The 17841-nt window shown below is 39.6% G+C and overlaps 1 protein-coding gene across 4 annotated transcripts in view; it reads right to left on the bottom strand.

The window, feature by feature from the left end:
* The window catches only part of DGKH (diacylglycerol kinase eta), a 171687-nt gene that overhangs the window by 61359 nt on the left and 92487 nt on the right, over positions 1-17841 (bottom strand). For 3 of the 4 annotated variants that reach the window (XM_075265451.1, XM_075265453.1, XM_075265452.1), the window contains exon 4: positions 15950-16030. In XM_075265451.1, coding sequence (XP_075121552.1) covers positions 15950-16030 — 81 coding nt within the window. Of the gene's footprint in view, positions 1-15949; positions 16031-17841 lie in introns of those variants that run through there. The other variant, XM_075265454.1, reaches the window with a different exon arrangement.

The raw sequence follows: 17841 nt of genomic DNA, 5'->3' as shown, positions 1-17841 counted from the left end.
CTGCGTGGGAGAGCTCTGATGGAACAAAATTCTGCAATGGGGAAAATAAATGAGCATGTTTTCACCTTCTATATTCATACAAAGGATTGTTATTCCTCCCAAATATGCAATTCATATACCCAAGCAGACAGAACCCACTGACCCTGTCCATTCAGCAATGTCCCGAGACTGAGAAACAAAAGCACATCGTCCTCAGACTTGCATCAACGTATATACAATTATATGTCAGTCATAAAAGGATTAACAGTAACATCATCACTACACAAAACCATCAATATACCCAGACCAGAGATGGACTCTTATGATAGTGATCATCAGGTCAACCCTACACAGGGCTACTCAATCGTTCTTTACCCGAGAATCACCATTGGTTGTAGTCTATTCCAAAAAGTTAAGAAACTAACCGCACCTAAAAATACCTTCAAATTTGCCTTGAACCAAAAACATTAAAATAATGGTCAGAGGTCTGTGCTGCACATAACCAACTAGAAATGAATGTTCAAGGAATTATCACCATGTGGAATGGTTTTAGGAATAACAAAGCTTGCAGATTAAAGCCAATAGGGTTTACTCCAACCACTGGTAAACCTGTAGTCCGGTCCTATGGTGAAGACCTTCTCCGCAGATTTCAGAGCCCTAGTCCTCAAGTCGGGGAACTCGCTTGTGTCAGTTTTTAAATAAAGTAAATTGAGTTATCCAGTGTTGGAGGTGGTAACCATGTGTGTCAAAACTGCCTTCCCAGCATGACTACATTACTGGATCAGGCTGATGGGACATGAGGGATCCCTATCATATAACACAAACTCAATGGGCACCTGATTCTTTGCCTTTAAGTTCTTACATAGTGCTTCCTCCTCCGGTCCAAACTGATAATGAAGACTCCAAGTAAAGCCCAAAATTTCAGATGTGTTTGTACAATCTAACACTTTGTGACCTTTATGGCTATATATTATACTAGTTTTTCCAACTTGAATTCATTTTTATCTAGATGTTTTGTGCCTCATTAGCACTGCTGGTTAAGCATGGAAGGAGTGTATAGCGCTAAAGATTAATGTATCCTAGTAATACTGTCTTTGTGGTTCCTTCGTCATAGGTAGTTGCGGTCACAGCCTCCAAGAATCACTGTGGGAAGACATGAGCAACCATAGAGACAAAGGTCACTGATCCCTATGACCCCAAGTTACTCTGGTGTGAGAGTAGGTTAACCAGCTTCACTACCAAAGTGTACAAAATATCTGCAGTGGGAGGTTCTGGTTCATTTGGACCATGCCATACTTGAATGTGTTACATGTCTCATCGGAGAATTATAAATAAGTGAGAATTTACAGGTACCATTTGACAACCAATTCTGAATTTTCATGAAAAATCTCCATAAACATTTCCACAAAACTTTAAAATGACCTCTTCCTATATTGCTGCACTGACTGGTAGCTCACTAGAGAAGAAGCTTAATAGGTGCCAATACCTTCATGGTGATGGCAACACTACAACAAGGAATTGCCCATTTAATTAAAAATATCAGTGACGAAAACAAAGACTTACAAGCTGGTAATAACAATTACCCCCATTTTCTTTACATAAACGAAGTAGAGCATGCAGTAGAGGTTAACAACTAGTTAAATCCAAGGAGAAAAGGGGCAACCCATATCTAAAATGTGAAAGGATTTAAACGCCAAGAAAAACTCCGCAATGATAATAACTGTATTCACGGTTATTTTTAACTCTAAAATTGCAGAGCTGTTTGGACTAGGAACCAAATTTTTTTTTTTTTTTTATTATAAGAAAGTGAAGAAACGGAAATAATAGAGTCAGTAAGTGTGCACTGCGACGTGAAGAGCTGGGAGCTCATTACAGCCATAACAGGAAGCAGATCATGTAAAAGTTAATTGAGATGCACAGAAACGTGGGTGGCAGAACGGCTGAACAAGACTCCTCTGGAAAACTGTCAGCATGTGGAGAACCACCACAAACCGCTTCTCTGCATTTTACGTATTTACAAGAGTTTACACAACAAAAAGTTACTTAAAATTCAGCATCAGCTAAATCGCAAGGAAGTATCATAAGCAAAGAGCCAAGAAATCACTAAATATCCTGGCAGTGTCATTTATTTATTTTTATTGAAAAAAAAAAGAAGCTAATATGTTGGCCAAAGCAATAAAATAACCCAGGCCGGGGATAAGGAACCGAAAAACATCAGGTTCCAATACCTAGTCAGATACACATAGTCCATACTGAACAAGAAGCAGTACATAAACCAAATAGCTACGGTAGGTATAGCAGGCTGATATCAGCTTCTTACAGTGAGAGGTGGGCACGGGTACTAAGGGGTTTACGTGAACTGATAAGATCAATAAAAAGAAGCTTAGGAATGGAGTATACTATGGGGGGGGGGGGGGGGCAGAAAATCCAGGAATATCAGGTTGTTTAGAGGGGTTACATGGATGCCATGGCAGTACATTCTACAGGGCATAATGGAGTAGACAGCTCTGACATCTACATATTAGATGGAGGGTTGCCAGGTCTTCAGAAATCCCTCCATATCAGCAGATAACGTAATAGGAGATATATATACATACACACACACATATACGAGGCTCTTGAGTTTGCATCAAGAAAAAGATTTTGAGGTTTCCATCGATATGCTACATGGATCCTTGCGGCCGTGTAGATAAATTTGGATCATTCATGTGCTATGTTCTTGTAGCTTGTCAGGCAGAATGAGAAATCAAGGGAATTTGTGAGATATGAGAGATAATACAAGTATTAGAACTAGAGGGTAGTACACACCCATCCACAACTCCAAAAGTAATAAAGAACAGCCCCATTCATCTGCTATTCCTCCTGAAAACGAAGGAAAAATCTACGACTGAGCATTCTAGTTTCCCCTAAGGTGTGTCCCTACATAGCCTAATGTGAGTGTACAGGGGACATGCCCTAGTCACTAGGGGAATGTTAACACTTGGAACAACAGAGAAAATACACATATAAGTGTTCTAAAACTGTCCCATAATCATTACTTTATGGCAAATGGAAGAATCTGCCAAACCTGATATGTGAGGAGAGCTGACAAGTTCTCCTTTAAAGGGAATGAGTCAATGAAGGCAAGATGCAGTCTGCAGGCACAGGAGGAGCTAAGCAGCGAAATTAAAAGCTATGTCTCATTCATCATAACTGATCATTTAGCTCTCTTTTCTGGGCTTAGGAGTCCAGTGGGCGGTCCTAAATCAGTGATTGACAGCCTTTCCTGTATGTGTGCACACTAAGATAGTTGTCAATCACTGGATAGGACCGCCCACTGGACTTCTAAATCCAGGTTGAGCAGAGATATTAATGAATAAGGGGGCATTCACACTACCATTGGTGTCCACTCAGCAGTGTCTGTGGCTATTGTCCGTACAAGATTTTAGCAACAGACACTAGCTGGTCTGTTTGCGATTTCCATTCATTTCAATTGGATCCGTTTGAAAAAGACGGACAGCAAGTGTCCGTTATTTTTTTTTTAACATTGAAGTCTATGGGCAACTAACATATAACAGACAGTAAGGGTGGGTTCACGTGTGCGCTTTGGCCTCCGCTTTCAGGGCTCCATCTTCTGCCAACAGAAGACTGAAACCTGGCAGACCGTGTCCAGCCGTGAGCGTTTTGTGCTCTCCTTGGCGAAACCGCTTTTTTTAAAACCGGACACAAAGTCCTGCATGTCCGACTTTGTGTCTGGTTAAAAGAAATTGATTTCGCCAGAGAGCACAAAACGCTCACGGCCGGACACTTTCCAAACCCATTCAAGTAAATGGGTTTGAAAACTGACTGCAGGTTTCCGTTTTCTGTCCAGATTCTCGGGCAGGAAATGGAAACCTGCAAAACGGAGATCGGGCGCTGGTGGAAACCCGCCCTTACTGATAGCCATCAGTTACTGTCCGTTATTTTGTAACAGTAGTGTGAACCCTGCCTAGGTGATACATTATACTGTTTTTCCTCTATGAAGCTATTTATGAATCTGCTCAGCACGTCTTGCTCTATAACCTGCTGGCCGCAGACTGCATTGCATTATTAACATAACAGGCCTGCAAAAATTAAGATGACAATTCCCTGAATTATCCTGTTGTGAAAAGCCTTGATATACTTTTCAGCTGTACCTGAATCATGCAAAACAGATGTTAGGGAAAATAACCTGGAAGCCTACAGCACTGTTTCAGACACTAAAACGGCACACAAATCTGGTTACTAAACGGTTAACCGTCCCCTCTTTATACTAGCATTTCCTGAATGTCATGAATTCTGTAACTCAAGCATGCAGTTATGAATCAGTCAGCTCAGGATGAGCAATGCTATGAGTACAGTGTTTGGAGTGCATCATAACAAAAGCGGCAATGTTATTGCGATTAATGGTGGGGGAAGCACAAAAAAATAACCATTACTACTGATACAGGAAGGACAGAAATCTTTATTGAATGTACTTGGGTTTGTGGGTTTTGAAGTATGAAGAAGTGGTTTTCAGGTATATTCAGTGCTGTATTTCGCACACATTGGTTGCTATTTAAAGATACAGGAAATAAGGTCAGCATTTCCAGGAAAGCATAGACACATTATTTAAGATGTCCTGCTGCTTAGCACTGCTGTAAAACAAAAGCATATGCAGGCTACAAGCGGCTTCTCTCCATCTGTAAAGTCAGAAAATGGCTTTTTTTAGTCACTGTTTTGCTAGTGGCTGTGCTCAATAACAGCGGATTGTATTTCTTCCCAATAAATTCTTAATGCACAGAAACATTTTTTCCTCATTAGCTGGGAGCCAAATGCAAGCTTTATGACTTCAGTCGTGGATTTTTCCAGTGGATGGCACATCAGGCAGAAGACAGAAGAGTCATTAACCACAATGTAATCCCAGCAGCCCTAATGAGCAGGCGATGTTTACCACTGTCAACAATGGAGCCCGGTGACATCATGCCAAGGATTCCCTGCAATATGTCACCCTTATACACATCACTGTCAGACATGGAAACACCTCGTCATATTCACCTGAGAATAAGATTCCTGGACCTTGACCCTGTTAGGTTACCATCAGCCTCCAAATTAGGGCTGTGGGCTCAGTAGGCCAAAGCACGGCCTCCGACTACTTCATAAATGGCCGACAGCCGTGATCAGTTACAAGCAGGAAAAACCCTTTAAATCCTTTATAAAGCTAGTGATTGGATTCCTATAAAAGTAAATATGTAACAAACTATGCATCTATTAATTATATATATATATATATATATATATATATATATATATATATATATATATATAAATTGTATAATAAAATTAAAGGGATTTTCCAACATATCTATTGGAACGAAGTGAGAGGTCCCTATAAAAAACCTCACAATGACTTCTATTAGAGTGATCCCTGCATCTCTCTAATCCTACTCTGGTCACATGAAGAAACCCCCTGCCCACTTCTAGGAGCCAATTTCGCAATGAGGCGAAAATGAATGTTACAAATACAGTCCTATGAAAAAGTTTGGGCACCCCTATTAATCTTAATCATTTTTTGTTCTAAATATTTTGGTGTTTGCAACAGCCATTTCAGTTTGATATATCTAATAACTGATGGACACAGTAATATTTCAGGATTGAAATGAGGTTTATTGTACTAACAGAAAATGTGCAATATGCATTAAACCAAAATTTGACCGGTGCAAAAGTATGGGCACCCTTATCATTTTATTGATTTGAATTCCCCTAACTACTTTTTACTGACTTACTGAAGCACAAAATTGGTTTTGTAACCTCAGTGAGCTTTGAACTTCATAGCCAGGTGTATCCAATCATAAGAAAAGGTATTTAAGGTGGCCAATTGCAAGTTGATCTCCTATTTGAATCTCCTCTGAAGAGTGGCATCATGGGCTACTCAAAACAACTCTCAAATGATCTGAAAACAAAGATTGTTCAACATAGTTGTTCAGGGGAAGGATACAAAAAGTTGTCTCAGAGATTTAACCTGTCAGTTTCCACTGTGAGGAACATAGTAAGGAAATGGAAGACCACAGGGACAGTTCTTGTTAAGCCCAGAAGTGGCAGGCCAAGAAAAATATCAGAAAGGCAGAGAAGAAGAATGGTGAGAACAGTCAAGGACAATCCACAGACCACCTCCAAAGAGCTGCAGCATCATCTTGCTGCAGATGGTGTCACTGTGCATCGGTCAACTATACAGCGCACTTTGCACAAATAGAAGCTGTATGGGAGAGTGATGAGAAAGAAGCCGTTTCTGCACGTACGCCACAAATAGAGTTGCCTGAGGTATGAAAAAGCACATTTGGACAAGGCAGCTTCATTTTGGAAACAAAAATTGAGTTGTTTGGTTATAAAAAAAGGCGTTATGCATGGCGTCCAAAAAGAAACAGCATTCCAAGAAAAACACATGCTACCCACTGTAAAATTTGGTGGAGGTTCCATCATGCTTTGGGGCTGTGTGGCCAATGCCGGCATTGGGAATCTTGTTAAAGTTGAGAGTCGCATGGATTCCACTCAGTATCAGCAGATTCTTGAGAATAATGTTCAAGAATCAGTGACGAAGTTGAAGTTACGCCGGGGATGGATATTTCAGCAAGACAATGATCCAAAACACCGCTCCAAATCCTCAGGCATTCATGCAGAGGAACAATTACAATGTTCTGGAATGGCCATCCCAGTCCCCAGACCTGAATATCATTGAACATCTGTGGGATGATTTGAAGCGGGCTGTCCATGCTCGGCGACCATCAAACTTAACTGAACTTGAATTGTTTGTCCAAAATACCTTTATCCAGGATCTGATTAAAAGCTACAGGAAGCGACTAGAGGCTGTTATCTTTGCAAAAGGAGGATCTACTAAATATTAATGTCACTTTTCTGTTGAGGTGCCCATACTTTTGCACCGGTCAAATTTTGGTTTAATGCATATTGCACATTTTCTGTTAGTACAATAAACCTCATTTCAATCCTGAAATATTACCGTGTCCTTCAGTTATTAGATATATCAAACTGAAATGGCTGTTATAAACACCAAAATATTTAGAACTAAAAATGATTAAGATTAATAGGGGTGCCCAAACTTTTTCATAGGACTGTATACTGCTCAGGTCATTATAGATGAGCGCAATGCTACTAAACGGGGCACATTTATTAAGCTACTTCTTTGGTGTAAATTGCGCCTTTTCGGTGGTTTTTGTTTGTCCTGTGATTGATTCATGAAGCATTTGCACTTTATTTTTCCTCCCAGATGTGGTCTTCACATTTGCTTTTGGTTGCAGGATTTGTACCAGGATAAGAAATGCATTGCTGCTGTCTTATTGAAACAGCACCACAACCTTTGGAAGGTAGCTCCCTATAGATCCTGAAATCTAGTGCTATGGTTTAAAGGAGTTGTCACACAAAAGACATTTGTGATATATCCATAGGATACGCCATAAATGGCTGACAGATGAAGGTCCCACCTCTTCGACCTGCACCTATCTCTAAAATCTTCCGCTATTATTTATAGAATTAATGTTTATTTATTTATACATAAAACTTGATATATATATATATATATATATATATATATATATATATATATATATATATATATATATATATATATATAGGTCAATTTCTGTTTATGCGTTCCTGTTAAGTAAGTTATTCCAATCTTTGACACCTCTGGCACATCCTGCAGTTTTGCCATAAATAAGAGGCAGATTTGGGTCCCACCTTTGTACCAATGTTCAGAACGGAAATACTATAGGAATAACCCTTTAATTGCTCAGGTTAACCCTTTAACAGTTTGTTATTTCACTGAAATGGCTGAAAAGGAGCAGCCAAACCTTAGTCATTTGCACCTTTGAGATGATCTTCAAGAGAAAAGCATTTCATCTGTCCGATAAAACAACCGTTACGACAAGTTAATAATATAAATGCTCTGACAGTGCTGGAGCTGTGCAAATGCTGTGGATGCCACTGACCTACGATACTGTCACTCTCCTCTCGGAGGCTGAAACGTCTTGTAGTTACCGCAGAGAGCGTAATGACATGTTCATCCACTTTCATTAATCAACATGCAAAACAATCAATGCTAAGTATTCTATTTGTGGCTGGGGAGAATCCACTCACTAAACAGACCATTATCATTATGCTTTATAAATATGGGCTACAGCAATAAATTACATATGCTGCATGATCCGATCAGCGGCTCAGACTTATTATTTCATGGGCCGGATTGAAAAGACCCAAGTCTGTATACAGCAATACTAAAAAGTATCAAAGTACACATAACCACTGCGTGATGTTGTAGCATTACAGTATAAGGAGATGATAGATAGATAGATAGATAGATAGATAGATAGATACATGATAGATAGATAGATAGATAGATAGATAGATAGATAGATCTACCTATGTCACAAATACACAAAAGGTGATTTTAATAGCACAGGTTTACAATAAAAGAAATAAAACAAAGCTATTACAGCACGTCGACTACCAAAATCACTTCTAAGCAACTTATATTTTGTTATGGGACAGTGGACTTGTCAACATACATTTTGTGTCAAATTGGCATGCTTTACAAAGTTACGTGTAGAGCCCACAGACAAAAATGCACATTTTAGCACTGAAAATCTAATTTTCACACAGAAAAACAATGATATTCTTGCCAGTAAGAGTTCACTTTGAGACAAAAAGGTTTTTTCAACATTGCAAAAACCAGCCCTACAAAAGCATAGTAGTGACCTAGAAGTGATTTCAGTGGTGGCAGACTACATTTAAATGGTCACAATACTTTTTCAAACTTAGACATGGAGGGGGTAAGAAGAAGGAAAAAATGAAAAAGAAGCAAAGATTCATCCATAAATATGTTGCTGCAGTGAACAGTAAGTTTTCTATATTGCCCAAGGTTCTTTAATCACATCAACCTTTTTCAGTACTTCCCTGTCCTCTATCCTTCTGACTGACAGAACTAGGGAGCAGAATCTCCAGTTTTCGTCATGTGCTGTGTATGAGAAAGATCATAGCATCTAGCCTCCTCCGACTATAGTGATATATAGATATAGTGCTACGCCTCCTGTAAGTGCAAGAGCTTACCCTGAAAAGGTGCCTGAAAGTGGATAGGCACACTTTAAGGCCATAGCCCCATGTTGCGGAAATGAAGTTTTTTATTGCAGATTTTGATGCGATTTCTTGAGTCAAAGCCAACAATGGCTACAAAAGGAATGGGAAATATAATACTTCTACCTTCTGCTTATCCCACTCCTGGCTTTGGCTAAAAAAACTGCAACAAATCCTGCAACAAAAAAATTAGCAGGAAAAAAAAAAAATAATGTTGTGAGATATCCATGAAGTGCATCTATCTCACAATATCTGCAAGTAAATAGGGGGTTAAAATTGAAGGTAGAAAATGCCCCCAATCTACCAGCTTCTAAAATGATTGACTGTGGACCTCTCTCCTCTGTACCTGGTCAGAACAGAACTTACTGACAGGGTGAGGGCAGGGACACAAAACATGGAGTAAGTTAAAGGGAGCCAACCACAGACTAAACCGCTTGCTCCAGCAGATGCAGACGCATCCTTGGTGCGCCAAACGGTCCATAAGTATACGCAGAAGTAGATTTTCTTGACAGTTTAATTGTACCGATAAAAAATGATATTTCACCAAGTTACTCATAGGCCTACAACAGCAATCTTGGTGGTAGTATAGCTCACTTAATGTCTACCGTAGGCATACGTGGTGCTCAGTTTTAACTGTACATAAATGCTTGTCCCGTCTCATGTCAAATATCCCATAACCTTCTGCAGATCACCATTTAACAACAGAACAGCTGAAGACTACATAACACATATATATATATATATATATATATATATATATATATATATATATATATATATATATATGATTACCGATTTGCGCCATTTTCATTGTACTAAAGTTTTCCGTTTTAATGGTCTCTTTGCTTACTCTCTTGTGTATTTAATGTCCTCTCGTTCTTTAACCTCTCAAACATTTTCTGGACTATGAAACCATCTCTTTTTAGGAATAGGACAGGCGATATTAGCGGCGATAATAATAACATAATGAAGTGCAGTTACAATCATTTTTATAGCTCTGTAAGAACTATCAGCCCAAATAGGGATCTAGCTGTAATACTACAAGCGTGTTTTATTTGGAGCTGGCATTAAAATGTAAATAGTACAAAGTACTGTACAAGATCATCCTGCCAAATTTAAGGATTTCCATTTCAAAGGTTTTAAAGGACAGTGTTCAGCCGGCTATATTGCATGACGGTTCCTTGGTGACTAACATTCACTGCTATGGTTTCAATTGACAGGTTGGAGAACGGCCTGTATCAAAGCAGCAGAAATAAGTACAGCGGATGATCGGACATCGTGAATCAGTCACTACCATTAATACTGGGGTTTACAATCTGGCTCCCAGCCGCCACACGTAGTCCACTGCTGGTAGGAATTACTGGACCAAGCCAAATCTATACCCAGAAACAATTCTACACAATTGCTAAATTTGCAGCAAAATTAATTTTTTTCTTTATGTAGTGGTTCATATGGGACAGGGGGGCATGGTCATGAAACAGTTAAGAAATCAGACATCTGCACTCCTTTGCAATGCGTCCCACTGTCTACAAGTACTGAAGATCAATAGTTTCAAATTGACCCTGCAATGTAGGATCTACCGAAACTATTTTTAACCAACATCCGGCCAATACCTAGATAAGCTTACGTACTTGCTGGGCAAGGAACGAAGCTGATGCCATGAAGCGTTCTCCATAAGCACGGCAGCAAAGACCTAGGTTTATATTGCCACAAATGACATTTATGAATCATGCTGCCAAACTGTATATCACTATACTATGTGGTTTCACCCATACTTCGTCCATTACCATTAGGATTCCATAATGAGACCTTTACAGAGAGGATGACGAGAAATTGGCTAGAAGATAGAGATCTAAAATGTACATACACATTGCTCCAAGACGGGAAGTAAAACCTGCATAAAACAGGTGGATCCAAAACCTTTGCTCTCCGCTTCCAAATGCACCATGTCATAACTGCTCGCTTGTGGTGATTTATGCAGTCACTTACACAATACAGCAATGCTGACACACAAACCTAAGAATATTCAGCAGCGTAAAACCTTTGTAAGAACAGAGGGGTTAACTCCGTTGCACTTTGGTCTCTGTGGTTTAGCACATTTTAGAAAACTATTAGCTTTTAACCCACTAGATTGAGCATCTGCAAGTCAAGCTGCTACAGCAAATGTAAAGAAATAAAAGGGTAAGTCCATCTTTCTAACCACTTTTATAGGGGTTATGCTATGAAAAATACCATTGCTGATACCATTGGGAGTGCAGACACTGAAAGTGGACACAGCTGCTCTTTTGGCTATCTCTGGAGAGGGCGTCTGCATTTACCCAGGGCATGGCAACCTTCACAGCAAGGTAAAACACCCTATTCTCAGGAGCAGTGGAGTCTCAATGGTCAAACCACCACAGATTAGTAATGCATCTTCTATCCTATGGATAAAGGGCTAATATTTTTCATGGCATAACCCTTTCAATAGCTTCTAATATAACAAAGAAATAATAGGTTAAAGTGCCCTACCATTTTGTGTATTCAGCACCTAAACAGACTATAGTTTATAGGATGTAACTATGGAGAATTAAGAATATTAAGAATAATACAAAACCCTAATGCGGAGTCCGTGCCCTCCTTTTTTGTAGCCTACAGGCAGTAGCAGAGCGGGTATAAGAATGAACAACAGATGTCTGCAGAATCAGACTACACACAGGGCTTGCATGTAGTCTGTAACCATACAGACATCCTAATAATCTACTGATTCTAAATGCAGAGGGAAACTATAACATGGCTCCATAATAAACCCCTTTCTCAAGCTTCTTATTAACAAATAGAACCCAAACCTCAACCACAGGCTTTACATACAAAGACAACTACATTGGATGTCCATGTTCCTTTATATTATAGACTCCCTCTGTATACGCACATAGAGGCATTCTCTTCCATCTGTCTTAAACTATGTCAAGGAGTATGTAAGGGAAGGATCAATTTATTTAACTGCATGGTTTATAATGGAAAAATTATATGTTGCACTAGCGTAGCAGGCGCTGACAGACGTGAGGGCTGAAACAACACAGTGTGCAGTGGTATTGTTGCTGTCACAGGATGGAAGCCAAGACAGAACCCCATTATTGTCAATGGGGTCTGACAAGCGTGCTAGGGATTTCCATATGACTTACCAGGCAAAGTGTCATGTGAGCAGCGCATAATAAAGCCACAATTATTAGATATTTTACAGATTCAGAAAGCAAACAATACTCACACTTCATAAAGATTCCTCAACAGACTGTCATAAGTGCAGCTTTCTCTAAAGTGCACAGTTTTTAGCGTATTATTCGCGTGACCGTTTATTATTCTACGGTCTATCCTGACACAATGACTCTTCGCAGCGCTCCTAAATCTCCATGGATGATGCGAGTTCTCCCAACTATATAGACTATGGTAAAATGTAAATTCACAGCCTGAGAGTAATAAGCCTGGAAAGACAGACTGAAGCGCTTACAGTACAATCTGCAGCTTTCCCATGGGCACATTTTTATTTCGCTTTAACATGAAAATCCTTTAGAATCAGTCCAACTGATGTCATGAGACTCCAGATTTGTTTTTTTGTTTTTTTTACCCAATCTGCTCAGCTCCAAAAATATCTCGTCTGCCATCACACAGCAACATATGCAGATCTGAGGCATTTACACCACTGAACTGGCAGGGAGGGAGAATTTTACAAGTCCATCTGTTTTCATAAAACAAATTGAAGTCGCCAAAGACAACAGTGGATGGATAAAAACATAGAAAACCCTTAGCAATGCCCTAGAATATGAACTCTTGGCAATATATAGGAGCATCGCTGCACATAAGGCTGCCATATAGATTTCAAGAAATGTTATGTGTGTACGGTGCCCCTTTAAGGGAAGATTCATTAACCCTATTTTAGTCACAGTTCCCGGCATTATAATTCCTTTACACTTCCTAAAATAAAAGTCGTTTGCGCCATTTGCTGAGCACGGTGTGAATATGTGTCGGGTGTTGCTAGGAAACAGCGGATGCCGTCCATGGGTGACACAGCTGGATTTCCAAGCTCTTAGTTTAGTAAAGTTATATATACCCCACTAGCAATTCCAGACTACATTCAATAGGAGGAAGATGGATTTATTTTGCTTACTTGTATAGTGACATCATATTCTGCAGCACTTTACAGATATAATCCTCACTGTCCCATATGGGGCTCACAATCTACATTCCCTATCAGTATGGCTTTGGAGTGTGGAAGGAAACTGGAGAACCCAAAGGAAACCCACGAAAACACAGGGAGAACATACACATTGAAGGCGGGATTCGAACCACTACAAGGTAACAGTGCGAAACACAGAGCCACCATGGGAATGACGCAAAACAAATGACTATGGCGCTCAAATTTAGCTACAAAATTTATTTAATATTCATTTGCAGGTTGGCAGGGGGCTCCACAAATAGAGACCACCATATATTAAAGTATGCAATAAATTCATGTATATTGTTCTCTAAAAGAACAGGCTATATGAAGCTGTGATCAACTTAACAGAATAAATACATATTAAAGAGAGTCCTTCAGGAAAATTGGCATCAAACTAAAGGACACCACCTGCTAACGCTAGGATCACACCTGCGTTCAGGTCTCTGTTCTGTGGTTTCCGTCTTCTGCATGCAAGAAGACGGAAACCACAGACCTGGTCCGGCTGTGAGAGGCGGTGAGCGTTTTATGCTCTCCGCCGCGAAACCGTTTTTTTTTTTGTTTGTTTGTTTTTTTAATCCGGACACAGAGTACTGCATGTCCGACTCTGTGTCTGGATTTAAAAAAAAAAAAAACGGTTTCGCGGCGGAGAGCATAAAACGCTCACTGCCGGAAAGCTTTCTCACCCATTCAAATGAATGGATATGAAAGAGTCCTGCAGGCTTCTGTATCATTCCTCTGTTTTGTGCAGGAAACTGAAACCTGCAGAACGGAGACCCGGGTGCAGATGTAAACGAGCCCTAAGGCAGCCTACACACTTTCCAAAGATGCCTTTCTTATTCTGCATTGTAGCTTCATTTTCAGGTAAATCAGTGTTTTATTCTTACTCAAATAAGCTGAGAAGGTCTTTAGGGGTGTTTCTTCTGTCAGGGCTTCACTTTGCATGGTAAATAACAGCCCCTAACCTAACAATTGGTATTACACTTCATTTAAGAGACATTATTTAAAGAAATGTATAAACATTAATACAGTCATGGTAGGATAGTTTTCGGTCAGAGGGCTCAGTTGTGGTTTAAGATGGTGCAAACTGGGGCACATGGCACGGTAAGTTTGGCACAACACACTATAGGCATGGTTATATACAGCACAGTTTTCCCCCTTCGATTATTATAATAGATTCCTTGTTGGGTAAATGTTGGCTCGGGTTTTATTGGGTCTGTTACTTTAACTACTCAAAAAACAAAGCTCCAAACACTATATTAATCATGGAACAATTTAATAATGTGTTATGTAATAGTACTGGGCAAAGTTATTCTTTCCTACATACAAATCGACAGATGTACATAGACATAAAAGGCAATTTTTGCCTGTCAAAGGCTGCAAAACTAAACTGATAATGACACTGGAAAGAAGCCCCACACACATCCTCTACTCCCATCTCAATTTTTCCATTTTTACTGCACCTTGTTAAACTTACAGTAGATGCATTAAAACACTTCATAACAAGAAAAAATACAATTTTATGCATAAGTGAAGGTCCATACTGATCAGCAATAATCACTAAGGCAAGTCAATGTGAATGTATTAGGTTTATCTGAAGAAATAACACTAAAAAGACTCTTTATTGCACTGTTCACCTTAAAGTCAGAAGACTTAAAGGGATTATCCACCTTTTCAAAACTGATAGCTTATCAATTTTGATGGGTTCTGTCCATAAGGACCCTGCAGATTAGCCACTTTCCAGGGTTTGTAGCTCACAGTATTCTTCACAAGTTGGATGCTGAGCTATTCAATTGACTTATTTTTGTGGGTACTGCAGCAGTGTCCTGCCAGTCAGCAGCGCAGAACATGGCATGTAAAACTATGCCTGGAACTACTAGCCTATGAAAACATCTGATCTCTGTTAGTCCCTGCAAATCTATAATTGAAGACCTATCTTAATGCTAAGCCATCGATTTAATAAAGGTGCATAAAACCCCTAAATATCCCTCCCACTAATATAACGTCTGCTCTCTCACTCCCTGAGCTCTCCCTGCTCAGCCCAAAGTGCCCAGTCCAATCTTATGGGAATTGTATGGCTTTACAAGTGCTCTGTCTATCTCAGCCCTTATCCCTATGATCAGTATGGGTACAAAACCCTCATCAGCTACCTTCCTGCTAGAGACCTGACAGATACTTCTCCACTGTCCACAATCATCAGTGATGCAGCCATTACATTATTTATGCTTCATAACCCATCAATGTTATCATAAACCTCTTAAAGGGGCTTACTCACAAATAGCACTTCTCACCCATCTAGAAGAAAGGGGTAAAAATAAAGATTGCAGAGGGCTCTACTGGTGGGACACCGACTAAACAGTGGCACAGCAGGCGCCATGTGCCTAACTGTGGACGAGCAGTGAGACGTTTCAGTGGAGTGGCAGTCGAGCCTGCTCTTTGACATTCCCATCCAAGTCTATGGAAATGACAGACAGCAAGGTTCAGCCCTCAAATGTTTCCTTCAGTAACTAACTTTTGCATTCTTACAGAAAATCTTTGTTGTGTGTGACAGCATACTGGAAAACTCAATATAAAAGACATAGCTATAAGATTTCTCACAAACAAGCTTATACCAATAGGTTCCCAGATTCGAGTGTCATATATTTCACAGTAGCATCTTACCGTGAAGCTGTTGTTGACATTTTTTGTACTTGACTCTGCTACGCTGGCGTCTGACAGGTCAACCTCATCAAATATTAGAGACTGTGGAGAGAAAGAAAAAAGTAGCATTTTAGGTTCACAAGCCTGTGATCTGCTCAGGCATGGTATCCTGATGCCACAGTGCCAAGAAAGACATAAACAATAATCAAGTGACATAGGACGGACGGGCAAATCCATAGTATGGCTTGTCCGCATATTCTGAAATGGTAAAAAATATTTCCTCCTATTACAATGTAACACCTAGCAGGCAGAGTCCTTTCTTCCATCAGCTGATGTTATCATTATTTACTCTGTATGGACAGCTGAACTTATCCAGAAGGTGGGCCAGGCCAAAGTCACAGTAAGAGACATCTTTCCTTTTACTTTACATTTCACAGATTTTCTCTAATCATCTTATTGGTGACAGTCTGTTGTCTTGATAGGTTGCAAATGGATCCAACCATGAGGTTTCGATGGTCTGGAACTTAATATAGTCACAATATAGAAATATACTTACCGGTAATATAGTCACAATATAGAAATCATGACTTGGTTTTTGATAAGTTATCAGGTAGAGACACTATATGTTCTAAAAGAGAACTTGCCGCAATAAGGAAATCATGGCTGAGTTTCAAACCATGGAAAGTTCCTCCATTCATGGTTGTATCCACTGGTAACTGACAAAGATAACGAACTGTCATTACTAAGATGGTTGGAAAAATGTATTTAAAAATTTATACATAGAGATTTTTCAATATTTTGCAGACAATTAGATTTTTTAAATATGGTTATGTTCAAGGGAAATCCCCTTCAAAAGGAATCTGTTAAGGAGATTTGGGACACTAAACCACCCACAGGCCCTTATGGACCATGGGTTTACTTGTCCTGAAATAAAGCCATCCGTGCCCTCAAGAATAATAAAGTTCCATAGTTAATCTGCCACTGTACTCCCCGTGCCGGAGCTGTCCAATACTGACACCAGAGGAGGACACCTCAGCTTCAGTCACCTCTGGCACTTGCACTGTAAAGACAGGGTGTACATCCTTGACTTCTCTGAAGAACTAACGCAGACGCCGGGATCGCCAAAGAGGAGTCCGATAAGGCTCACTGGACTCATCTCTAAGCAAGTATAAATGTTCAGATTTAAAAAAATAAATAAGAGAGAACAGCCTCTCCTATGGATAAAGCCGGCCATACACCTTTATCCATAGCTATCAGCCAAACACTCATTATACTGACTGCAATTCGTCCGAATCCATCATAGACCGGTTTTACATGCCAGTACTTTGAATCCCTATTAATATGTATTGTGCACAGATATTTTCTTTAAATAAGATGCTTGGAACCTCACATTATAACAAGACCACATCAGAAATGCTGGTAAACATAACACATCTAACGTATGTTAGGGATTTGCATGCAATAAACTAAATATAGCACCAAACACACAAAGTACGTCCAAGAACAACACAGCCTCGCACAAGTCAGTAGAATGTGAATTGCATTTCCCCATTCTTCACCCTTCACCGGTATAAAAGAATAATAAATGGCTGTGAATAAATGCAGCTCTGATGGCTACAAAAAAGTGGTCATCGGATTGCTTACGTTATTCTACCTCCAGAAATAGTGTGGACATCCATAATACATACACAACTGCATTGGTAGTAATTTATTATAGACTTTAGCCTCCATTTACGGTACATTGATCTATGGCTCAGTTTTTTTCCAAGTCCCATAAAAGTATAAGGCTGTATTCACATCTACATTACAAGCTTAAGTCACATATTCTACAGTACTTAATGTCTGACAAAATATTACACCATGCAGGTCTACGTTGTCCAGTAAAATAGGTATCAATCATGTCAAAGATATGA

Source organism: Leptodactylus fuscus, chromosome 2 (genome assembly GCF_031893055.1).
Source record: "Leptodactylus fuscus isolate aLepFus1 chromosome 2, aLepFus1.hap2, whole genome shotgun sequence".
Lineage (NCBI taxonomy): Eukaryota > Metazoa > Chordata > Amphibia > Anura > Leptodactylidae > Leptodactylus > Leptodactylus fuscus.
Note: the sequence above shows the minus strand (reverse complement) of the source record. Positions and strands in the feature narration are given on the sequence as shown.